This window comes from Mytilus edulis, chromosome 9 (genome assembly GCF_963676685.1).
Source record: "Mytilus edulis chromosome 9, xbMytEdul2.2, whole genome shotgun sequence".
NCBI classification, from domain to species: Eukaryota; Metazoa; Mollusca; class Bivalvia; order Mytilida; family Mytilidae; genus Mytilus; species Mytilus edulis.
The window spans coordinates 12,429,957-12,457,724 of NC_092352.1; the positions used below are offsets into that span (position 1 = coordinate 12,429,957).

The 27,768-nt window shown below is 32.5% G+C and overlaps 2 protein-coding genes across 3 annotated transcripts in view; one reads left to right on the plus strand and one right to left on the minus strand.

The window, feature by feature from the left end:
• LOC139489522 (synaptotagmin-2-like) lies at positions 1–17,697 on the plus strand. Its single transcript, XM_071276015.1, has 8 exons — positions 1–277; positions 3,629–3,794; positions 4,267–4,476; positions 4,674–4,807; positions 7,411–7,541; positions 8,149–8,310; positions 12,621–12,741; positions 16,160–17,697. The coding sequence occupies exons 1-8, from the start codon at positions 181–183 to the stop codon at positions 16,480–16,482; spliced, it is 1,344 nt and encodes a 447-aa protein (XP_071132116.1). The 5' UTR covers positions 1–180; the 3' UTR covers positions 16,483–17,697.
• A 1,017-nt stretch (positions 17,698–18,714) lies between these two features.
• LOC139489521 (protein dachsous-like) overlaps positions 18,715–27,768 on the minus strand; it is a 33,272-nt gene continuing 24,218 nt past the window's right edge. Inside the window, exons 24-30 of one of the 2 annotated variants that reach the window (XM_071276014.1) lie at positions 27,410–27,498; positions 26,825–26,911; positions 25,310–25,378; positions 24,602–24,790; positions 23,990–24,148; positions 23,296–23,312; positions 20,452–20,618 (exon numbers count right to left, since the gene is read on the minus strand). In XM_071276014.1, the coding sequence (XP_071132115.1) occupies positions 20,602–20,618; positions 23,296–23,312; positions 23,990–24,148; positions 24,602–24,790; positions 25,310–25,378; positions 26,825–26,911; positions 27,410–27,498 (627 nt within the window). In that variant the 3' untranslated portion in view covers positions 20,452–20,601. Of the gene's footprint in view, positions 20,619–23,295; positions 23,313–23,989; positions 24,149–24,601; positions 24,791–25,309; positions 25,379–26,824; positions 26,912–27,409; positions 27,499–27,768 lie in introns of both variants that reach the window. The other variant, XM_071276013.1, reaches the window with a different exon arrangement.

Below are 27,768 nucleotides of genomic sequence, written 5' to 3' on the forward strand. Positions count from 1 at the left end.
ATGTTTTATATAGTAACCTAACAGATGTTGACGTCACAGTATCGACTATTTCTAATCTTTATTTATGTACTATACCTTCTTTTTCATTGAGATAGTGAAGTGTTGTACACGTCTTCTATATAGAAGTGTACGACCAAGAAACTTTTTCTAAATGTAAACATGGGAGGTATTTAGATTGGCATGGGAACTATTCGGACTGCCAGTAAGTCAGATGGAATGGCTGCAGATACAGCCGCCACCTCATTACCAGGAACAGGCCCCGGGGTCTTGTTAACAGGTAAGTCTATTATAAAACATGGGAGGTATTCCCTCGGTCATTCCTATGTACTGTGAATTTAATAATATTCATTGGATAATAATTTTCGTGGATTTCGTGGGTACAGGAGAACCACGAATTTAAATGTTCAACTTATTACAAATTTTTTACAGGAATATATGCGGAATTTGCCCAAACCACGAAATTAAATATCCACAAATATACTAGTTTTTCTAAAACCACAAAAATGAATACCCACGAAATTAAATGAATCCATATTAGTTAGAAAATTGAGGGTTTCATCTGAAACAAGACGTACTTTATTATACATATGTGGTAAAACTAGGACAAAAAGCGCATTATACATTATTGAAATGTCAGCAGACAGATACTAGTGTCTCATAATTTAAGTTTGATAAATTAATTGAAATGTAATTAAGTCGAAAGCATTAAAAATAAAATTCATTCAAATTTTGAAACTATGGACAGTGGTCAGGTACGGAAGACTTTCAATATGTCGGCATCGACTTGACAAACATGCTAGATTCAAGCAGTTCATATGAACTGATTCAAAGATTAAGTCTTTTAACTATCCTTTTAACTCTAGACATTATGATCGATTGATTTATTGTTATTTAACACACATAAGCAAATGTTTCATACATATTTTGAACAGCTAGCTGTCACGAAAAAAATCTTTTTAGTTTCATTGATTGACTGGGAAAATTACTCCTAAAATAGCTAAATAAAAACTCATTTTAACTACAAATATTAAAAAAACAAAAATGAAATTTAAGTACAACTTACAAATTATGTTAATTGTAAGATGAGCCCCTGGAACTCTGTGTGTTTTCATTAATTAAAAGATTCCTGTGTTTATATGATATATCGCTCTCATTTTTCACAAACAAAATGTATCTGTTTGTGTTATTTTGAAATAAATAATATGTTGAAGTATAAAAATCAAAGCAGGCTTTATATTGAAATATAAAAAGTATAATACTCATGAGCTGATCATATCTTTTCATTTAAATTAGATTTTTAAATGTATTATGATTAAAGAATTGTTTTTATTGATTTACACATATGAGTGAATTTTTGTGACGATATCGTGATTTGTTTGATGAATATGAAAAGTTTAAATAGAATATTAAGTATATGATCGTGATACAATGTCCGTCTACATCCTAAAGGCAAGAATATATGTATAAGACTGCATGTATGACCAAACGCAAAACTATCTAAATTGCTTTTAATTGATAAAGTCAACAACACTTACCGTCGCGATATCTTGATCGTATTTGGAAAAAAATAATACTGAAACCAAGGAACTTAAGGAACTCACTTTGAATTATTCAAATATAAACGGTAACAACTATAATTTTCTATAGAATTAGATATATTTCGGTTTTACACGGAAAACTCTACACTAAAATTGAAATAAACGGGTTGATTTTGTGTTCAATATTATACATTTTCCTTTCTTGGATGACGATGTTCTTTTTGCACCATCTAACGGGGTCTGTTGGGACGTTTTGGATTTCATGCAATGGATCTCATATTATTTATACTGGTAAATTATAAAGCCAGGACTTCGTTTTTCCACACATTACTTCAAACCTTTACTAAATTCTTCCAATGCAGATAAAGTTTTGTTTATGAATTTTGGCTGTTCCTCGATAAAACATATTTCAAACGGAATAGCACATCCTAGAGTTAACGAAGATGTTGTTCACCAAGCCCATACACTTAGATACGATCAAGGTATACTCGTCGATCCTTCAAATAAACTTATTCTAAAAGGTTACCAATTCAACACTGTATAATTGAATACTCTTTAAATATTGTTTTCATAAGTATACATATTGTTATCAGTAAATGAAAATTAAACTAAATGTTATTTTTGTGACATAAGCACATTCATAGCTCTACGATATTTCGATACCTGTATCTTGGCATTACACAATTTGTTTTTCTGTGACGTCTAGCTATGCCCTAAATTGAATGTTGGATGTGTGCTTATAGATATTTTAGTCTTAGATTCATGATTTTTTATTAGATGTAATTGGCTTTAGAACTAGATGTCAGTAACTGCGTCCGTTCGTCCCACTTCAGGTTTAAGTTTTTGGTCAAGGTAGTTTTTGATGAAGTTGAAGTCCAATCTTGAAACATAGTACACTTGTTCCCTATGATATGATCTTTTTAATTTTAATGCCAAATAAGAGTTTTTATCCCAATGTCACGGTCCACTGAACATAGAAAATGATAGTGCAACTGGGGCATCCGTGTACTTGGGAAACATTCTTGTTATAGTTTGTTCTGATCATGCGGACGGTTGTACTCGTACATCATTGTTCTAGTTTATGGGGAGGGTTTTGCACCAACAAACTAGTTACACTCGCCACATAATATATAGTGAATGTCGTTTGTTGCTGTATTTCACATTTGTTTAATTTCATTGTTTTCCCCGAAGTTCAGGCTTTTAAAGCTGACTACTAGTATGCGGTATGGGCTTTGCTCATTGTTGAAGGCCGAACGCTGACCTATAGCTGTTAATTTCTGTTTCATCTGGTCTCTTTTGAAGAGTTGTCTCACTGGCAATCATACCACATCTTCTATTTTTAATAATTAATCCGTAAAATTGTCTCGAACATGGCAAATCTTTGATTTCAATTGATGGATTTTTCCGGATTAAAGAAACACTTTACCCGGCGGATATTGAGTTATTTTTATATTTCGAACCAAAGGAAACGCAATATATATTACAATTTTATTTATGATAACGGTGATTGAGAAGAAAATTAGTTTTACTTGTAATAATTTCTCCATATATATCTTATTCAATGGAAATTCAAGATAAAAGTTTTATTGATCAGAAGTTATTGACTACACCTGCTTGGTTCACCGTCATAAAATACAGATATTTCAATTTCAAATCTCGTATATTGTAATTTGTCTTCTATTCAGCGTGCTTCAGGTGAAAACTCCATGTTTAAAGTATCATTAGTGGACGCAATTTTGTGAAGTTCAAAAATAAAATTTTCTATAGTGAGAAATGTTGTGTATTTCTTGAAGTTCTGGGAAGTATGAGAAAACGCTATTGGAAAATTATCATCATCCATATTTATAGATTTTTTTATTATTTGTAAAAGTGTAAGATGACTGATGTTGAAGTCCTGTTATAAATCTTCTTGGTGCCAAATATATATGTACCAGGAATAAAAAGAACATTAGTCGAATACATCCTGCTTTGTAAAGCATTTTAGAGTCACTCAATAATAATTATTTTAATTCTTTATCTTTTATATTTAAGTGCTTACCATTATCTGTGTTGTTATCCTTTATACATCTTATAAAAAGTTATTTTAACAGGAGAAATCCTTGGTATTGTGATTGGTAGTTTGAGTGGTGTCCTCGTTTTGGTTGCTGTCGTCGTTGTTGTTGTCATCTACAGAAAACACCAAAGACGGAAAGCATGGAACTTTGAATATTACGATTTAGACGATGAATCGACCTCTAAATCAGCACCAATTTCTAGGTATAAGGTTTACCAATTATTCTATTTGGTTTTGATATCAATTTAGCTACCCCCTCCCAAAAAAAAAAAAAAAAAAAAAACATGAAAAAAATCATAAATTCTAACAAACAAACAAACGAGTAAAATGATAAATTTCAAAAGATTTAATAAAAAAAAGCAATCTATATATATAAACATCTAAACCCCATCAGTTTTATGACAAGTAGATGAGACTTTGACACTGTTGACTAGAAAATAGATTTCTGCTTATTTCCATATTCCACCAATATCTACTTAGAAAGAGCAAAGTGGAAACAGATCAAACTTATATATAATTTTCAATTTTTAAATAACAAATACCTATAATTCAACTTTACAGGGAAAACAAATCGAAAAGAAAAAAACGGTTATGTTTTATTGAATTTTTAACCCAATTTAATACGGCAATACGAAAAGATCGTTAAACTGTATTTAATGATCTGAATTTCAATAGGTCAGCCTCTCCAAAATTTCCAAAGAGAAAATCATGTCCTGATATTCATGCGGATGCACGGAATGTTATGGTACGATCAGCTACCTCTGCATGTGTACCCGACTTCATTCTGCCTCCTGAACGTATACAACCCTATTCAGACCATGAAAGTGGACAGATTAACTTCCTATCACCCGAAAACTGTGTTGGAATCAGACCAGATTTATATAGGTAAATATTTTGCGCAATCGAATTTGTCCTTCCTTTACATAAAATAATGTCGAATTAAACAGTATAAACAAATCATAATTTGTCATTGTATATTTGATTTATGTAATTTCTAGAAATAAAGTAACACAAGACCTTTCCGAGCAAACAAAAAAGTTAAAGTAAATAAATAAAATACACTGTTAAATTTGAATTTCCAGGCCCAAAAGTGAATCAGACGATGACTCTGGCGTTTTCCCGCCAAGTGAACATGGTAGAATATGGTTTACCCTGGTGTACGATGGAGCTGTAGAACAACTAAATGTGAAACTAGTGAAAGTCAAAGAACTACCAGGTACTGTGAGAGTTACTTCTTTTCTGAATTTGTGGCTTTTGAGTGTGTAAATAATAACAGACAACAAATTCAAACACGAATATTTTCTCTGTCCTTAGCTGTAAATAAGTCCTAATAAAAAAAAAAAATAATCTATTACTATATAAGGCATCTAAATAGATTTTTTTAAACACTACCCTCTTTCCTACCTTAACCTCTAGAGGAGTACGAAAAGGACAATAGATATAAACAGATGTGGTATGCAATCCAATGAGACAACTCTCCATTCAAGTCACAACATGTAAAAGAATAACCATTATTGATCAAAGTACGGTCTTCAACACGGAGCTTAAGTTGTTTTTAAGGTTACAATATACATTTTGATACAAATGTCGGTAGTGAGTTATCGAGTTTCCCCCACATTGTTCGGTCAATACAATTATCGATAGCGATTAATCTTATTTTCAAAAATTGTTCGGTCAATACAAATATTTTTTTATGGGTTGTGAGTTATCGTGTTTTCCCCACATTGTTCGGTCAATACAATTATCGGTTGTGATTTGTCTTGTTTTCCCCACATTGTTCAGTAAACACAATTATCAATAGTGGTTTATCGTATTTCCAAAAATTGTTTGAATAATACGATTATCAGTTGTGATTTATTTTGTATTCCAAAATTGTTCGGTCAATACAAATATCGGTAGTGAGTTATCGTGTTTTCCCCACATTGTTCTGTCAATACAATTTCGGTAGTGATTTAGCTTATATTCCAAGATTGTTCGGTCAATACAATTTGTCAAATATCGGTAGTGAGCTATCGCGTTTTCTCCATATTGTTCGGTCAATACAATTATCGGTAGCGATTAATCTTTTTTCCCAATATTGTTCGCTCAATTCAATTATCGTTAATGATTTATCTTATTTTCCGCCAATAGTGTTCGGTCAATTCAATTATCGGTAGTGATTTATCGTGTTTCCCCCACATTGTTAGGTAAATACAATTATCGGTAGTGGTTTATCGTATTTTCTAACATTGTTTGAATAATACGATTATCGGTGATTTATCGTATTTTCCAACATTGTTAAGAATGTTGTACAATGAGTTACATGCATACTTGAATTTTTAGATATTATTCATACTGTTAGTGTAAATATTTCAACATTTTATCCTGTTTAACAGAAAAATGAATTAATTGTGTGTAATGTTTATACATGTAAATGAACCTTTAGAGTCTGAAATAAAGATGTGTAGTCTAAAAACGTCATTGAACAATCTCTTCTAAAAGGTCAAACCTCCGATTTAGTAAATGTTTTTGTAAATAGAATGGACATGATAGCTAAAATCGGAGATTACTGACTGCCTTTTTGTGCTTAAACCAAGAACTTCTTTAAAACAGGGGTTCGTATTGAAAACAACAAAAGGGGAAAACATTGGTTTTGTTAGTTTGAGTGTTCAAACCTAATTCTAAAGTTAACAAAATGAGAGGTTCGATTGATTGGTGGTGATGGGAATCCAGACTCAAAGGTCTCATTACTTTTAGATATTGAATGAAATTTAAGCTTATTAGTTTATTCACTTTACAACATACAAGGGAAAACGGATCAATGAAGATTAGTAATAAATTATCATTTATTAACACAACAGATGTTATCGACCAAAGTCAACCAATTTCCATACAGTTGTGAAAATTCAAAAGTCGGTTTCACTTTAAACGCAAGGCCGTCTTGAGTAAATTTCAAGCTGTCGGTGTCCTGAAGGCCATTACAGATTAAAGTCTGCACACTATTGATGTGGCATTATTTTAGATTTATAATGCTTCTAAGCATTAACAAACAAGGGGAACATCGAAATATTCCGAAGCATGTGAATGTAGAATATCTATGTTGTATAAAACTAGACAAAATATATACGAGGGGAACATTTCAATTGCAAGACATCGACATTATACTTCATGCGTACCGGTATTCTGGAATAATTCGTTTTTCTTCGGCTGATTTAGACGGTTTAGTTTTAATGCCCCACCTACGATAGTAGAGGGACATTATGTTTTCTGATCTGTGTGTCCGTTCGTTCGTCCGTTCGTTCGTCCGTTTGTCCAGCTTCAGGTTAAAGTTTTTGGTCAAGGTAGTTTTTGATGAAGCTGAAGTCCAATCAACTTGAAACTTAGTACAAATGTTCACTATGGTATTATCTTTCTAATTTTTAATGCCAAATTAAATATTTTACCCAATTTCACGGTCAATTGAACATGTAAAATTATAGTGCGAGTGGGGCATCCGTGTACTTTGGACACATTCTTGTTTTAACCTAAAATAAGCCAGCAAATTATCAAGTTATAAGGAGAGAAATTAAGTCTCTGAAAACGAACTATTTGCCGCCGATATAACAGCTGTTGGTTATTCAGTATAGCATAATATAAAAATATGGCTTTTTTGGGTGGTGTTTATATTACCATGCTCAGAAAAAATAAAACCCTTGACTTGGTTCGTCCCGGAAGAATGTGTTATTTTCCATTTTGGTAAATCCTCCGTAACAACCTTTTAGACTCGGGTGATATTTGTCTGAATGTATTGGTTAATCGCAACGGCCTCCACTAATTGACTGAGTGTTTATAATATTACAGGTCGCAGAAATGGCCAACTAAGAGACCCGTTTGTGAGAATATTTTTGCTACCAGATGAAAGGAATTCAAAAACATCAAAAGTAAAGAAGAAAACCCTAACACCTATCTACAACGAAACATTCATTTTCCAGGTATAACAAGATTGAAGTCAAATGTGACAGCAAACTTGTCAACAATTACAATGTCGATTGACGGGTTCTTGCTTTTCGGCTTCTGATCAATATGTTTAACTCAAATGTTAAAAACATTGAGAAAATTGGTATAGGAAAAGTAAACACTTAACGTCTTATGATGTCAAGGTTCAGTCATTGACGACTTTTGAGGTACATATATGGTAGCATCAAATTGATATTTTGTATGCATTTTTTCTTCAACTGATGATTTTTAATGGATTCCTTTGTTGCCTCTACCTCGTGTTTACTAAAGATATCCTTTGTTTTCAAATAGGGGTCTCATATCAGAATTCCGCCAGATTATGAAATAGAGTTTTCTCCTATGTCACAATTTTCTGTAGTCTGAAATAACTAAATCCCATATTTAATATTTTTGTAGTCTTAAATATCTCCATTGTTAAAATTTTCCAAATTATCAAATAAAATAAAAATTGCATTTTAGTCTAAAATGATTAAATCGCAATAATTTCTGAACTTACAGAAAGCAATTTGAAATGTGTTTAGTTTTATGTATGTGAAAATACTGCAGGATGTTGCTGGACTAATTGGATGTTTTACATTCTAGCTGTCTGCAGTTGATATAGACAAATGTACGCTGAGATTTTCTGTGTATGATGTGGACAGACGTCGCTTGAGGCACGTCCTTGGTCATGCATTTATTCCTTTATGCGATATTGACAAGACAAAAGTTACCACAATGTGGCGAGACTTGGAACCCAACTCTCATGTGAGTGATACTATCGATTACTCAGATTATTTAAGTTTCAGATCGCAAAGCAGACCATTAAAACAATAGGACTTAAAGAGCCAAATAATTATTCAAACACGGTTCACGAAATGATACCATTGATGGTGATACACGACTGAAAGCACATATTATTTTATAACTACTCTAAATATCAGCACACCAAAGTTAAATCTGCATTTTTTTGTTCTTCTCTCGCCGGGATTCGAACTCATGCTATTGGGATACCTGATCATTCTATGTAGCCGAGTGGTGTAAAACGCTGGACACAGTGCAGTCTGTGTTGCCATGATATCCTAATAGCATGAATACGAGCTCCTGCGAGGGGAGAACCATTTTTTTATCCCGCAAATTTTCAGATTAAAATTTTTTTTGCTGATATTTAGAATTATTACCGAATATATGAACTCGATTCACTCAGTAAATTTAACGTTCTTCTACTCTGGTACTGATTGCTTGCAATCCTTTATGTATGGGACACCATAGATACAGTTTTACATACTATAGCTTAACCTTAATGGCTGTTATTTTCCCATTGTGAACTTCAATACTAACGTACCAAATTTCCAGCAGCACATCGAATCTTTACATCCCAGTTATAAACGGATGTTGCGTTGCTTGCATTATTTTATTTTTGTAATACAGGGTTGCACCTCCAGAGAAGACCACGGTCCCTAGGGTTCTTCATGATTTGAAGTCATTTGTTTGAAAGTTTGCAACACTGAGTTGATTGACAGTTTCAGAAATCTGTGTTACAAATATCCACAGATATGTCCTGATTGCTATGGCTTTAATGTCGCACCCTTACTGTACTTACGGTGATTATCGAATATAACTTATGGCCACGGCTAAAAATAGAACATAAAGGTAAAATGCAGTTTTTGGCTTATAACTCAAAAACCAAAGCATTTAGAGGAAATCTGACATGGGGTAAAAAGGTTGATCAGGTCAAGATCTATCTGCCCTGAAATTTTCAGATGAATCGGTCAACCCGTTGTTGGGTTGCTGCCCCTGAATTGGTAATTTTGAGGAAATTTTGCTGTTTTTGGTTATTATCTTGAATACTATTATAGATAGAGATAAACTGTAAACAGCAATAATGTTCAGCAAAGTTAGATTTACAAATAAGTCAACATGACCGAAATGGTCAGTTGACCCCTTTAGGAGTTATTGCCCTTTATAGTCAATTTTTAACCATTTTTCATAAATCAAAGTAATCTTTTACAAAAATCTTCTCCTCTGAAACTACTGGGCCAAATTAATCCAAACTTGGCCACAATCATTTTTGGGGTAACTAGTTTAAAAAATGTGTGGCATGACCCGGTCAACCAACCAAGATGGCCGCCACGGCTAAAAGTAGTACATAGGGGTAAAATGCAGTTTTTGGCTTATAACTCAAAAACCGAAGCATTTTGAGGAAATCTGACATGGATAAAAATGTTTATCAGGTCAAGATCTATCTGCCCTGAAATTTTCAGATGAATCGGTCAACCTGTTGTTGGGTTGCTGCCCCTGAATTGGTAATTTTGAGGAAATTTTGCTGTTTTTGGTTATTATCTTGAATATTATTATAGATAGAGATAAACTGTAAACATCAATAATGTTCAGCAAAGTTAGATTTACAAATAAGTCAACATGACCGAAATGCTCAGTTGACCCCTTTAGGAGTTATTGCCCTTTATAGTCAACTTTTAACCATTTTTCATAAATCTAAGTAATCTTTTACAAAAATCTTCTCCTCTGAAACTACTGGGCCAAATTAATCCAAACTTGGCCACAATCATCTTTGGGGTATCTAGTTTGAAAAATGTGTCCGATGACCTGGCCATTCAACCAAGATGGCCGCCACGGCTAAAAATAGAACAGGGGTAAAATGTAGATTTTGGCTTATAACTCTGAAACCAAAGCATTTAGAGCAAATCTGACAGAAGTTAAAATGTTAATCAAGTCAATATCTATCTGCCCTGAAATTTTCAGATGAATTGGACAATCGGTTGTTGGGTTGTTGCCCTCCAATTTTATATTTTAAATTTATGTAAATTTTTACCAAATATTTTTCTCTGTTACTAATGGGCAAGGTTCATTAAAGATATAATTGTAAGAAGCAAGAACGTTCAGTAAAGTAAGAACTTCAAACTTATCGCCATCACCAAAATACAGTTTTGTCATGAATCCATTTGTGTCCTTTGTTTAATATGCACATAGACCAAGGTGAGCGACACAGGCTCTTTAGAGCCTCTAGTTTTTGTTATGAGCAACACTAGAATGAGCAGAGTTCACCCCAGGGTCTTAAATAGAGTTAATATTTCAGGAGCTGCTTAAGATATCTAGCACTACGAGCAACGCACCACATCTTACAATATACATGTATAGTCGCGTGCAACATATCAGAAAACCGGAGCGATGTGATATTTGTAGCACAGATTATTTTCTAATCGGTTTTTAATTAGATTGCATACAGGAGAGTACCACGATCTGCAAAGTTTTTAAAAGAACCCTTGCAACAACTCTCAGAGAGATCCGTAGATGGCCCGTTTGTCACAGACCAAATTTCACATACGAAACGGACGAAACCAACGAAAATGACTTTTGATTTTCAGTTTTAATTAAATTGTCTTATATGGTGCTTCGATATTGACGTACCATTTTGACCAGACAAGGCTATATTTTAATAACACCACAGCCAAACACTTTGCCCAAGAGCAGGTAATTTGCATATTACTCAGCTTCTGAATCATGGTATAATTTGGTATCTGTCGTGGTAATTTGTAATGATGAGTTGTGTCTGAGACTATCATAACGCATGTGTTGTAGTAGATTTAGGTTGTGCCATGTAAGCGAGTGCATGTCTATCGTACAGTCACTCCATGATAATTGAATATTTCTTCAATGTTTAATAATTAGTTGAGTACTTTACAAGAAACCACGTGCAACTAAGTGTTCCAACTTTGTAAAATTTATTCAAATCTCTCGTTTCCAACTGAAATGTTTACAGTTACATTCTGTTATGTATTTGTCTTTGGCCAACTTTGCATTGTAGTTTGTGACTAGATATGTTATTCCTTAGAAGATAAACATAGGACTATGTTACCTTCCAAGCAATGACAACATTCATGGCTTTGCATTGTAATTTGTGATTTCAGATATGTAATGCCCTAGGAGATATACACATAGGACTATGTTTAATACCTTCCAAGCAATGACAACATTCATGGCTTTGCATTGTAATTTGTGATTTCAGATATGTAAAGCCCTAGGAGATATACACATAGGACTATGTTTAATACCTTCCAAGCAATGACAACATTCATGGCTTTGCATTGTAATTTGTGATTTCAGATATGTAATGCCCTAGGAGATATACACATAGGACTATGTTTAATACCTTCCAAGCAATGACAACATTCATGGCTTTGCATTGTAATTTGTGATTTCAGATATGTAATGCCCTAGGAGATATACACATAGGACTATGTTTAATACCTTCCAAGCAATGACAACATTCATGGCTTTAAATTGTAATTTGTGATTTCAGATATGTAATGCCCTAGGAGATATACACATAGGACTATGTTTAATACCTTCCAAGCATTCATGGCTTTACATTGTAATTTGTGATTTCAGATATGTAATGCCCTAGGAGATATACACGCAGGACTATGTTTAATACCTTCCAAGCAATGACAACATTCATGGCTTTGCATTGTAATTTGTGATTTCAGATATGTAATGCCCTAGGAGATATACTCATAGGACTATGTTTAATACCTTCCAAGCAATGACAACATTCATGGCTTTGCATTGTAATTTGTGATTTCAGATATGTAATGCCCTAGGAGATATACACATAGGACTATGTTTAATACCTTCCAAGCAATGACAACATTCATGGCTTTAAATTGTAATTTGTGATTTCAGATATGTAATGCCCTAGGAGATATACACATAGGACTATGTTTAATACCTTCCAAGCATTCATGGCTTTACATTGTAATTTGTGATTTCAGATATGTAATGCCCTAGGAGATATACACACAGGACTATGTTTAATACCTTCCAAGCAATGACAACATTCATGGCTTTACATTGTAATTTGTGATTTCAGATATGTAATGCCCTAGGAGATATACACATAGGACTATGTTTAATACCTTCCAAGCATTCATGGCTTTACATTGTAATTTGTGATTTCAGATATGTAATGCCCTAGGAGATATACACATAGGACTATGTTTAATACCTTCCAAGCAATGACAACATTCATGGCTTTACATTGTAATTTGTGATTTCAGATATGTAATGCCCTAGGAGATGTACATATAGGACTTTGTTACCTTCCAAGCAATGACAAGATCAAAGTTATCATTCTAAATGCACGACACCTGCGTCATTTGGATTATGACATGATAAACGGTTGGTAAAGTAGAATTATGTTCTATGGACAGTAAGACCTTAAACATTCATTAAAACAAAAGTGATGATTTAGGTGGAGCCACTGGAGATAGTCACTGACCTTGTGGATCAGTTCGTCACTGACCTTGTGGATCAGTTCGTCACTGACCTTGTGGATCAGTTCGTCCCACCAGAGTTATGCTGTTTGTGTAGCTTAATCTGGACTTTTGTCCATAGTTGTGTTGTGTAGCTTACTCTCGACTTTAGTCCATAGTTGTGTTGAGTAGCTTAAACTCGACTTTAGTCCATAGTTGTGTATGTAATATGTCTCGGAGTTGTTTTTGACAATCAGTTGAGGTTCGTGGCTTTGTGTTTTGTTTAAGACTTAGTGGTATGTGCATGGCTTTGTGTTTTGGATAAGACTGTGTGGTTAGAATGGCTTTATGTTTTGTATAAGACTTTTTGATTAGAATGACTTTATTTTTTGTACAAGACTGTGGTTAGAATGGCTTTGTGTTTTGTATAAGACTGTGTGGTTAGAATGGCTTTGTGTTTTGTATAAGACTGTGTGGTTAGAATGGCTTTATCTTTTGTATCAGACTGTGTGGTTAGAATGGCTTTGTGTTTTGTATAAGACTGTGTGGTTAGAATGGCTTTATGTTTTGTATAAGACTGTGTGGTTAGAATGGCTTTGTGTTTTGTATAAGACTGTGTGGTTAGAATGGCTTTATGTTTTGTATAAGACTTTGTGGTTAGAATTGCTTTGTGTTTTGTATAAGACTGTGTGGTTAGTATGGCTTTATTTTTTGTATAAGATTGTGGTTAGAATGGCTTTATTTTTTGTATAAGACTGTGTTCTTAGTATGGCTTTGTGTTTTGTATAAGACTGTGGTTAGAATGGCTTTATTTTTTGTATAAGACTGTTTGGTTAGAATGGCTTTGTGTTTTGTATAAGACTGTGTGATTAGAATGGCTTTGTGTTATGTATAAGACTGTGTGGTTAGAATGGCTTTGTGTTTTGTATAAGACTGGGTAGAATGGCTTTATGTTTTGTATAAGACTGTGTGGTTAGAATGGCTTTATGTTTTGTATAAGACTGTGTGGTTAGAATGGCTTTGTGTTTTGTATAAGACTGTGTGGTTAGTATGGCTTTATTTTTTGTATAAGACTGTGTGGTTAAAATGGCTTTGTGATTTGTATAAGACTGTATGGTTAGAATGGCTTTGTATTTTGTATAAGACTGTGTGGTTAGAATGGCTTTGTGTTTTGTATAAGACTGGTTAGAATGGTTTTGTGTTTTGTATAAGACTGTGTGGTTTGACTAGCTTTATGTTTTGTATAAGACTGTGTGGTTAGAATGGCTTTCTGTTTTGTAGAAGACTTTGTGGTTAGAATGGCTTTATGTTTTGTATAAGACTGTGGTTAGAATGGCTTTATTCTTTGTATAAGACTTTGCTGATTGTATGGCTTTGTATTTTATTTAAGACTTTGATTAGTACATGGCTTTGTGTTTGGTATAGGACTTTGCAGTTTGTAGACGACTTTGTGGTTTATATATGGCTTCAACAGTTTGTGTTTTGTGGAGGACTTAGTAGCTACTACATGGCATTGTGTTTTGTAGAAGATTTTGTGGTTTATAGATGGAGAAGTATTTTGTACAAGATTCTGTGGACTACTTTTTGTTTTGTAGATGATTATGTGAATGCACATGGCTTTGTTATAATGACTTTGGTTTGTAAATGATGTTATTTAGATTACTTTGTGGTTTGTAGATAAAAGAGGGACGAAAGATACCAAAGGGACAGTCAAACTCATAAATCTAAAACAAACTGACAACGCCATGGCTAAAAATGAAAAAGACAAACAGAAAAACAATAGCACACACGACACAACATAGAAAACTAAAGAATAAACAACACGAACCCCACCAAAAACTAGGGGTGATCTCAGGTGCTCCGGAAGGGTAAGCAGATCCTGCTCCACATGTGGCACCCGTCGTGTTGCTTATGTGATTACAAATCCGGTAAATAGTCTAATTCGGTAGGTCACATTCATGAAAGGGAAGGGGATTGTAGTTACGATGTAAGGAACATATCCGATATCATTTGTGAAACGGTTATTCCATAACGGTCAACCAACTCGTGATGGCGTCCGTAAAATTTACGAAGGGATGATTTCAACTTCACCATTTGGAACTCTTGGTTTAATAGCTTCCTTGTGAGCAGTAACCCTCTATCAAGAAAATCATGATAGGAAATGCAAGCACGGGAATATCGTATCAATTGGGAGATATATACCCCGTATGCAGGTGCTGCTGGAATGTTGCTACTTAGAAATGGAAAGTTCACAATTGGAAAGCTGAAATCATCTCTTTTGTCGTAAAGTTTTGTTTTCAACCGACCCTCATTGTCAATTTCTAGATGTAAGTCAAGATATGAAGCCGACTTAACTGTATCTGTAGTATCCTTTATCTCCAATTCGATGGGATAGATGCGTTCCACATAGTCACCAAATTTTGAATTGTTTAGTGAAAGAACGTCATCTATATAGCGGAAAGTAGAGTTAAAGGATATTGCTAACTTCTTATCTTTCTTCCTAAGAAGTTCCTGCATAAAGTCAGCCTCATAATAATAAAGAAACAAGTCGGCAAGTAGAGGGGAACAGTTTGTTCCCATTGGGATGCCGACAGTCTGTTGAAAAACACGTCCTCCGAACGTTACAAATATGTTGTCAATCAAGAAATCAAGTATCTTGATAATATCGGTTTCAGAGAATTTTTTGTTTGAATCAGAGTGATTCTTTACAAAGTATGATTTATCCCTCCCTAAGACAAGATACTTGTATCTACGTTGGCCATTCTTTTTTATGAAGCAAAGTAATACCAACTCTTTCAATTTGTCTGGTATATATGACTTGGTGGTTCATAGATAGCATTGTGTTTTTGTGATGACTTTGTGTTCTGTAGATGACTTTGTGGTTTGTAGGTCACTTTGTTTTTAAAATGACTTTGTTGTACATGAACAAATATTTTTTTAAAGACCTACATACTTATGTTATATATCAAACATCCTGAAATGTTTATTCAACTAGCAACAAGAATATATTTAAACTTGCAGGTAAAAGAAACTTCAATGCCTTTCATATAAAACTTGTAAATCATGATCAATGGTGTATCATGACAGAGATGTGAATAAATAATACAAGTAATCTAAAATAAATTTTTTTCTGGAAGCTTGACATAGAATTCTGGAAGCTTGACAAAGTAGTCATGGAGAAGGAGACTGTCAATATGAATACTACACATATACATATGCTGTGTCAGAATCAAAAAAACTTCTAAGTTGTCATGTAAGGTTTCCTCCATCAAAATGCCATTTTATAGTAACCTTTATATAACCACATGCATACAATTTCATACTAAAGTTCTTTATATTTTCAGGTATTTATGTCAAAGTTCAGATGAACCATGCTCGTCGACCTTACAAATCAAAGAAAACAATGGTAAGACCCACTGCTGAGGACCCAACATTCAATGAAGCATTCTCCTTCTGTACAGCAGGACAGCCTATTGAGACTTGTAATTTTGTTGTCTCAATCATGGTCTGTCCAAAAAAATATTTAGGACAAAATGAAATCTATGGAAAAGCCATTGTTGGATCGTTCATGTATGCCCGTGGAGAGGATCTAGTTCATTGGCAGGAAATGATTTCTCAACCACGATCTACTGTTAACAAATGGCATTCACTGACCAATGATATCTAAGCTTCACAACAACGCTCTACTGTTAACAAATGGCATTTACTGACTAACGATATCTAGGCCTTACAACCCTGTTTCAATGTTTGTAAATGGCATTCACTAACCAATGAAATCTAGACATTATTTCCTGATTGACATGCTATATGCCCATTTAATGGTCACAAGTTTTCACTGTATCATTGTAGAATCTCAGATTAGTATGTTTACCATTATTTAAGCTGTAAATTTTTTTCTCATCGTAAACTGTACTTTGACACTAGGTCAGTAAGCATTATTTTCTGTTAAAAATATTTGAATAAGAAAACAATGTTGGGACATGTCTAAAATCTTTTTAATTAACTCTCCTTCATATTGAAGATCTTTGCCAGTTTATCATTTCAAAATATTTATACATATGTATATGGAAGGAAAACTTATTTTATTACCGATTTGACTCAAATTCTCATATTTGATTTAAAACATACTGAAAAACATATCCAAAATATAATAAGTCTTGAATAAACAGTTAACAATGCATATACTAGAAAATATGTATCAAAATCTCTTGTGTATTTTACTCTAGACACTATCTAATTAACTATAGAGATTACCTCCGAAAACTACCAAGGATCACATAACAAGATATAAACAAAAACATAGAAATAAATAGATAGCAACCTGGTGCAAATGGATTTTTCTATGTCTGTTTGATTTCATGTAATAGGTTAAAAAATAAGTTTGTAATTGTTAATACCTGTATAAGAATGTTTTTTTGTGGATTGAATCAGTCAATCAAATGATTTACCTTTGTTACTTTCAATGTTGACATTCTTTTCTTTTAATAACCGTTAACACAAAAATCATGCATAATTCTTGTTTAGCTATGGAGTTAAATTAAAGTTCACATGAATACTGATTCAAATAGGTCGAGTTATCATTAATGTTTCTTACCTTATTTTGATAAAATCTAATCATACTTGCTGCTAAAAGCAATTTATTATTTCACTATATCACTTTCATAAATGATTGAACAAAAAAAAATATCAGAATTAATTTTTTTTATATAATTGATCTTTGCTTATTCATGCTTTTAGCAACATATAGCTTTGAATCAAAATTCAATAATTATGTGTGTTTTTTGTAGACAAGGGACATAACTGTAGCTGTGATAAAAATAGAATCAAAATGTCTTCATTACTTACAATATTTATGGGAAATAAAAATGAGGATGAAAACAAATTCTTTGTTTATTTTTGTTACACATCACACTTGAACTTCAATTAAAAATAAACTTCTCAGCAGAAATCCTGTTTTTAGAAATGCATGTAGCTTTCTGTGCATTTCACAATACGTTTATACAATTTGAAGTATTATCATTTAATACCATATCTTCACAAAGTGTAGGAATGTTCACCTAAAATATTTATGTAATGAACAGAAAAGGAATTTTTCTACTGAAAATAGCAAATTTTTTATGTATAAATACAAACTTTTCACTGAAATGAAGAAATTTGTATGATTTTATCTTATTTTAATACCAAATTAAAGATTGGTTAAGATTGATTAACAAAATTTAAAATAATTTGCTTTCTAGGAGAAGACAACTCAAATAGATTTATAAAGATTGATTTTTATTATAGAATCATCAGTTTTATCTATTTCTTAATGTGAGCAATAAAAATTGACCCATTTTTTCCTACTCTTTTTTTGAAACAATTTTATAAGAGCATAAATTTTTATCTAAAAATCTATCATAAAGTTTTCTATCTTGTGCAATCCAATATGAGATATTTGAACAACTAGCGTTACAATAAACCTTTTATTGTATTGTTTGATTTAGCGTCTGTAAAATAATTGTCTGTGCTGCATTGGGTTATAATACACCTTATCGCTATTTGTCCGCCATTGCTGGAAATCACACAGGTTCCCGTAAAATTTTGACGTCATAAAACAAAATGTCTGACGCCACAATGGAAAAGTGATTGTTGTTGACGTCAAAAGTTCAAGCGGACGGGTCAGCCAGGAATAGCGATAAGGTGTATGCCTCCACATTTTAGACATTTACTATTGGTCCAATTTCTGGTTCCAATATTATATATTTGTAGTGTATAGAGACTTAAGATTCAATTCCATTAGGCAAAGTATACCTAAGCCTGTTTGCTGTTTGTTTTTGCTTTCCAAAATGTTTGTCTCCACCAACCAAGACAACTCAACAACAAAGACCAATAGGGCAATTGTATTATAAAACACACAAAATGTAAAAAAATATATATTTTCTAATTCATAGATTTATAAAAATTACATATAAATTGTATATCAATATAGCTTAAATAAATAGTTCATATTTATTGGTTAATAAGGCACTCGGGTTGAAATTAAATATTGCACTTTTAATATTTACTGAGCAAATATAAACAAGTGTTGGCATACAAGAGTCTATTCTCACTCATACATATAAAATGACTATGCCTGAATATAATATGTAGACTATCTCTGACCTCACTTCCAAATACAAATTCTTCACTTGGTTATTTTAACAGTTGTACTAGGGGTAAGGAACACATGTGTTATATTCATATTAAAAGTTTCATACACCTTATCTCTATTAGGAAATATGAGCAACTTGAACTTTTGTCATCATACAACATTCACTTTTCAATTGTGGGGTCAGATATTTTAGTTTGTGACCGTGAGTGACGTCAAAATTTTACAGGAACCTTTGTGAAGTGAGAATAATGTCTGCAATCATAATTTGTATTTTTCAATTGATTGCATTTATCAGCAGAAAATTATTTCATATAAGCAAGACCAACTAGAGGCTCTTAAGAGCCTGTGTCGCTCACCTTGGTCTATGTGCATACTACACAAAAGACGCAGATGGATTCATGACAAAATTGTGTTTTGGTGATGGTGATATCGATGTGTTTGAAGTTCTTGCTTTACTGAACATTCTTGCTACTTACAATTATCTCTATCTTTAATGAACTTGGCCCATTAATAACAGAGGAAAATATTGGTAAAAATATACCAAAACTTAAAAAAATTATGAAAATTGTTAAAAATTGACTATAAAGGGCAATAACTCCTAGGGTTTCAGAGTTATAAGCAAAAATCTACATTTTACCCCTATGTTCTATTTTTTGCCATGGCGGCCATCTTGGTTGGTTGGTTGGCCAGGTCACGCCACTAAATTTTAAACTAGATACCCAAATGATGATTGTGGCCAAGTTTGGTTCAATTTGGCCCAGTAGTTTCAGAGGAGAAGATTTTTGTAAAAGTTAACGACGAAAGACGACAGACGCGGACGGACGCCGAACACCGGATGCCAAGTGATGAGAAATTTGTAAAGGATCTTACTATACAAATCCTTGACAAGACAGAGAAAAGAAGATTAGAAAACATGCCAATGTAAAAGTATATCTTAAGTTACAATCATAGAAAGCAATTAAAATGATGTTATTTCAATTTCCCCCTCCTCATCCTCCTCATCATCATTTTCTGCTTTGTTTATTTGTTCATTCTGGTCAGGTAGTGTTTCAAATTTTACATTTTGTTTTAAATCTGAATTTGAATCTTCTTTTGTACAAATTATCTCCCCTGATTGCTGATCTTGACTTCCTTCCAATTCACTATCAGTTTTTCTACTTAAATGTTTATGAGAAGAACTTTGATCTGGATTGTCATCTGTATCAGTATCACTTGCTTCAATCTTAGAAGGAAAGACTGTCATAAGTTTATTAAATTTCTTTTTAGAACTTTTTCGTCTTTTAATTCCATTGTCTTCCACTTCATCATCATCAATATCATCATCAGTGTCTCCTGTTTCCATTTCAAATGTAAACACATCCTGTCCATGAGATGGACCAGCTCCTACTAAATTATCAGTATCTCCTTTCTCCGATCCTTCCACCACTGTCTCAATCCTAATCTCTTTATCCTGTAGAGCATCCTCAGCATTACCGCTGGCCGACGATGTGGAATCTATCTCATTCTCTAATCCACTGTCATATCCATTCAGACTCATTTCCCTAGCTCCATCAATGACAGGAGGTTGTAGACCTGCATCTATAGGCTCCAGTGGAAGATCTAAGACAACTTCTTGTGATTCATACTCTCTCTTCCTCCTAACAGTCTCACTCTCAATCACGTTAGTAGCAGGCCTGAAAAATAAAGTTAAATGACATCTGTTATTGCTGTTACAAGAATATCTAAGCTCAATGAAAACCTTTCTTAGTCCTTGTTTAATATGAATTAACTAAATGTCTTATTCAAATACTTATATCTTTAACATCAAATGAAACAGTTTTAAATACTAACCACTTGAACATTAAACTGAGGTAACTTCGTCCATTGTTACAATGGACGAAGTTACCTCAGTTTAATTTGTTATATAAATTTTAACTATTTACTCCTTTAGTTTAAGTACAGCATCAAATATAACATGTGCTTTCAATATGTTCTTTGTTTCTGTCTTAAATACAGTACTATATAAGTACTTAACTAGAAAATTACTGTAAAAATAGCATTGGTTTCACTGTAACTTACTTTAAATTTAACAATAAGAGACACTTTTTTTGTACAGATAAGAATAAATTGTAAAGGAGGAGTTACATTAATATCTTCATAAAATACATCTTGTAGAAAACATGTGTACTAAGTTTCAAGTTGATTGGACTTCAACTTTTTCAAATCAATTTGGTTTCAGTGTAGTAGTTTGAAAGGATATGGAAAACAGAGAGTTTCACTGATAATAACTTAGATGACACATACAAAAGAAAAATATACAGAATATGCGTAAAAGCATCTATAAACTAATAATCTACAAAACAAATATTTAAATACTAGAAGTTCCTATCTAAAAGGAAATTATAGAGAAATAAACAGCTGCGCCATGAGCACATGATACGCCCGACGTCTTGTGTGGAAGTTTTATGCAATAATCATAAATAGTTTCTGAGAAAGTTTTAAGCAATAACCATATATTGTTTTTGAGACACGGCGGGACATGTGAAACCCCCAACCCTGTTTTTTTTTTCCGAAAAACTAAATATCACTAAAATGAAATTTTGAATCAAAACCAAAAAGAATACAGATCTTTAGATTAATATAACAAAGAAGTGTGTAAAGTTTTAAGCAATAATTATAAATTATTTTTGAGATACGGCGTGACATGTAAAAAAAAACCTCCCCTGTTTAACAAAATACTCAATAACTCCAAAATAAAGTTTTGAATCATCAACAAAAAGTATACAAATCTTTAGATTAATATAACAAAGAAGTGTGTAAAGTTTTAAGCAATAATCATAAATTGTTTTTGAGATACGGCACAACATGTAAAAAAAACCCTCCCCTTTTTTTACAAAATACTCAATAACTCAAAAATGAAATTTTGAATCATCACCAAAAAGTATACAGATCTTTAGATTAATTAAACAAAGACATATGTAAAGTTTTAAGCAATAATCATAAATCGTTTATGAGATATGGTGCGACATGTAAAAAACCCCTCCCCCTTTTTTTACAAAATACTCAATAACTCAAAAATAAAATTTTGAATCATCACCAAAAAGTATAAAGATATTAAGATTAATATAACTAAGAAGTGTTTAAAGTTTTAAGCCATAATCAAGAATCGTTTTTGAGATACGGTGCGACATGTGAAAAAAACACACCCCTGTTTTAGTTACAAAGTGCCGTAACTCAAAAAGTTTTAATCTTATTTTCACCAAAAAGTATACAGATCATTTGACCATCATAAGAAACAACTATGTTAAGTTTCATGAAATTTGGATAAGTCGTTCTCAAGTTACGGTGCGACATGTTTACGCCGGACAGACAGACGGACAGACAGACGGACGGAAGGACACCGGACATTTGTATACCATAATATGTCCCGTCAAAATTTTGACGGGCGTATAAAAATATTCATAGTTCTACACTGAATATAAACTAAACTAAATAAACTGAATAAGAATAAATTATTTCTATAGTTAAGTGGGTTATATCACAACAAAAGTATTATAATATTAGACAGAATAAAAATAAACTTTCTGGTTCTCAGATATCATCATGTTAATTAAAACAAACACCAACCATATATATTTTATACAGATACCTTAATTGCTCATGAATCTATGTAATATCAAGTTAAAACAAGTAGTTTTCAGTCTAGTTTTCAGTCTATTTTCATAGTTTTCCCCTTCTAAATTGATAAATTTCTACTTTCATTATCTTTTACAAAAAAAATGATATATTGTATAGACACATAGAACCAAGAACTTGGCTGACTATAATTAGTTTTCAAAGGTACCAGGATTATAATTTAATACGCCAGAGGCACATTTCTTCTACATAAGACTCATCAGTAACACTCATATCAAAATAGTTATAAGGTCAAAAAAGTTGAACAGCATTGAGGATCCCAAATCCAAAAAGTTGTGCCAAATATGGCTAAGGTAATCTATTCCTGGGATAAGAAAACCCTAAGATTTTCGAAATATTTAAAGTTTTGAAAACAGGAAATTTAAAAAAATTACCACATAATTGATTTTTATGTCAACACTGAAGGGCTGACTACTGGGCTGGTGATATCCTTGGGGATCACATCACAAAACGTCCACCAGCAGTGGCATCGACCCAGTGGTGTCAATATAACGTAGTATAATTTATATTGTAAAATCATCAAGTATCTGAGAACCAGGTAATTCTATGGTTAAATAAGTAATTGGAAGTAGTAAACTATTGAATTCACCTGTTAGTATTTCCTGATAAAGCATAGATAAAAACAAAACATGCATATCAATCTATCAGTTCATGCTAGATAAACCTTTTTCTTACCATATAAATATAAACAGCTGAAAAATTGTAGGTAATTATTTTGAATGTTTATTTTAAATTGCAAATTCACGAAAAAAGGCTTTTTATGCATTGGTTTAATACACATACTTTCGAAAAACAAGGTTAACCATATTTTCTGTAAAAAGACTATTTTGATGGTTTTAATTGTTTGCTTTAAAAATTCCATTAGAGAAAATACTTTACAATATTGTAGAATTAAACCAATTTTGAAGATGTATTGGCCATTGGCCTTCTTCCATAAAGGTTTTAATTGTGATGTCAAAGATTTACAATCATTACAACAGTCATGTCTGACAAATCAGTTTGTTTGACCAGACTTTCACAAAGATAAAAGATTCTGAGATGCTATGTTTAAATGAATGACTCTTTACATCTTACAACCCTTCAAAAGTAACCTTTATATTCTGTAGAACCCATATCAAGTCAGAGAATATCTCCTTTAAAAAAGTCAATCGTTGTATTACTTATGGATACCTTTTTCATCTTTTTTGTACGTCCTCAAGTCCTCCTGAAAATGATTTTTATCTTTGGTGATAAAACTTGTCATTCAGTGGATTGGGTTCCTTAGATTTGTGATAATTTTAATACATGTACCCTTCATCACATACACATAAGTAAAAGATAAAAACTTTTTAAAGAGTAATCATTTGTCTATTCTGAAGATAAAACTTACAGTTGATCTTCCCTTTCGGTAAACCTTGTTTCAGTAAAGGCTGGGTTGATATATCCGTTGTCATTCTGTCTCATAACGACTGATCCATTGGCATGGGAGGAATTAATACTGTTCAGTTCCCAATGTTTGTCTTTTGCTGTTGTGTGTGATCTCTTAAATCTGAAAAAAATAACACACATTATTTTGAATGAACTTTTCTGAACTTTTTTTTAACACAATTTAAATTATTGTCAGATCTTTGAACAATTCACAATTAAAATTTCTGTTAGTAAAAAATATTTTTTAAAGATAATGAGGAAAACATGTATATTGGTTAAAATTGTCATTTCATTTAAATGCAATATATATCCTGTAAGGAGTCAAATGATGGTATGATCTTGTATATAACTGATCATTTTGTGAGCAAAATCCTTAAAAATGAACATAAGGGATAATCACTGTTTCAGAAACTAATGGCCTATGGGTAAAATGATTTTTCTTGAAATTTTGGTGTACGAACAATGGGTTTTTAGCCAATGATGTTACGTTAATTGTTTCTTAACCAATCAAAATATTTTGGTATAAGTTTCACCCACAATGCATCAGATTCTAAAATGGTGAATTTCAACTTACTGTTTCCAAGTATAATTAGCAGCTATTAAAGCCAATAAACTTGAAACTAATATGACAACTCCAATTGTCAACAAAGCTATTTCTGCCTCAGACATTTTGTGAGGCACTAGTGGGGTATGATATGTTATCACTTTTATTTCCGGTGGGCTGAATAAGGACGCAATCTCTTTACTCTTCTCATGAATTATTCTGTAAAGGGAAAATATAATACAATAATCTGAAATAATTCTAAATTAACTGTTCAGAGATTAGGAAACGATTCTTACAAAATTATGTATAAATATATATCTTATAAGTGGAACAAAGAAAATACTGAGACATAAAGATAATAAGTGATAATAAGATTAAATAAAGAAACTCCAAACGTTTTTTTTACCATATATGACCAACAAGGTAGTTGCATGTAGACAAAATGACCTGTGTCTCACCTTCCACAGTTCTCATGGAAACAATGTCTATGAGTAAAAGAAGATACCAGGTTTATATCAATTAGACAGCAATTCAACAACAGTATCATTTCAAACAGTTAATATAGAGGTCAACATGAAGTCTTCAAGGATAAACAAGACACCATAACTGAACTGTTTAATGGCAGAGTCTGTACAAAATCTATCAACGCTCTGCTATCTTTATAAAATTACATTAAATAAGGACATGAAATATAAATGGTACATTACCAATTCTCATGAAACTAGAATATTGATTTACCTGAATGATGTCTGCTGAGGTAGTATGAATCCTCCTGTCTCATTAATACCATGGAAGTAAATATCTGTCCTGCAAGATAAAATATGTTTACAATAATGATCTTCAAAATGATAAACAAAATTAAACTTAAATGTTTGTTCGATTAGAACAATATTAAAGAGAATAAAATTTATAGGTTGAGAATTGTATGACCGACTTCTTTCTTTTTGTTTTTGTTTAAGCTAGTATTTAACAAGAGGCTGTCTCAATGACAGCAAACTGGATTTATTAACATTTATTTGTGTCCTGGCAATATCACAAAAACCATAACTGATGAATGCTGAAAGTGAAAATCGTCAATATCAAATTTGACCTCCATTTTGTAGTCAGTATCAACATATTAAAATTTGAAAAGCTTAGATTGGATGGTTCATTAGTAAATGCAACAACGTGAATGGAAACACCATTTTACGATCTTTCAAGAACCATAACTCCTGAACGGTAAAAGTCAAAATTGTCATTATTGAACTTGACCTCTATTTTGTCATCAGTAACAACATATAAAAATTTCAAAAGCTTTGGTTGAATGGTTTATGAGAAAATGCACGGACACGACTGGAAACACCATTTTTCAATCTTTCAAGAACCATAACTCCTGAACGGTAAAAGTCAAAATCGTCATTATTGAACTTGACCTCCATTTTGTCATCAGTAACAATATATTAAAATTTGGGAAGCTTTGGTAGAACCGTTCATGCGTAAATGCATGGACACGACTGGAAACTCCATTTTTCAATCTTTCAAGAACCATAACTCCTGAACCGTAAAAGTCAAAATCAACATTATTAAACTTGACCTCCATTTTGTCATCAGTAACAACATATTAAAATTTGGGAAGCTTTGGTAGAACAGTTCATGCGTAAATGCACTGACACGACTGGAAACTCCATTTTTCAATCTTTCAAGAACCATAACTCCTGAACGGTAAAAGTCAAAATCGCCATTATTGACCTTGACCTTCATTTAGTTGTCAGTAACAACATATTAAAATTTTAAAAGCTTTGGTTGAACGGTTCATGAGTTAATGCACGGACAACATTTGATTGCCGCCCGGCCGCCCGCCGTACATCCCCAAATCAATAACCGACATTTTTGTCACAAAAATCCATTTAAAAAGTATAATGTACACTATGCCATTACAGTGAGAACTGAAAATGCAATGACATTTTATCATGACTGTCTTGAATCAAATGGGTTATACTTTTGGTACATTTTAAACAATAACAAAAAGCTACTTCTAACAAACAAATTGACTTCTACATCGACCTGTGGACATGATTTATGAATTCCATTGCACTTCAGCGTTACCACCAGTGCATCTTGTTGTAGCTATCAACAAGATAGCGTCATAATGCAACCATCACACTTCTGCGTGATCAAAAATGCACTTCAGCTTTAAGTCATCACACATCAGTATGACCATTGTGGTTTCGGGATACCATCAGGGTTCAGAGTCATACATATATATTAACTTACTTTGACCAATCAAGATGAGTTTTAGAGTCCACATGAACACCACTTTTTTCCAGTTCAACTTTAAATCCAACAATATGACTTATATTTCTGAAATTGAAAGACAAATATGACAATTATAAATTGGTACTTACAATTAGCAGTAAACTGTCTCCTGTTGTACCTCAGATGAAAATAACAGGAAAAAGGAAAATCACAACAGAACAAAGTTCAAACATTGTAAGTAATTGCACTTTTAAAAAAGACAATTGTTGTTTAATATGCTATACATAAATCCTTTTATATCATATCATATAATAAAGATCCCAGTCAATCAACAGAAACATATCCAGGCATTTTATAGCTCACTGGTTGTTGTGAGCCAAGACTTAGTGTTGAAGGCAATTTGTTTTGACATATAATTGTTAACTTTTTAAAAATTGTGACTTGGATGGAGAGTTGTGTCATTGGCACTCATATCACATCTTCTTATTTGAAACTAGTATAACAAATGGGATAGCCTATCCAGGCAATAGTCTACCATTGAACAGTGGAGCTTTAAAAGGTAAAAAAAAATCCTGAAATTTATTGATATTACCAATAACTTACCTCAGGATAGTTGTACTCTTGGATTCAAACTCAGGCAGTGGGATTGGAATTGTTAATACAACTTTGTCTGAACTTGAAATCACCAAAAACTGTAATGTAAAATTATACTAGATTTAATAGTATTCTACACCAACCAGTAAGTTTATCCAAAATGTAGCATAGCAATGATATGTATAAATGCCACTAATCACATAATAAATCATTCTTAAACTGGGAGCATGACAAGAAATGAGCCGTAGTTTTTTTTAGGTCACAGTTCTGACTTCGATAAAGCAACAATTTCAAAATACATTGCACTTACCAATCTTAATTGTAATTCTTGAAAAATATTCTTAATGCTAAGTTTGATACGGGTATTC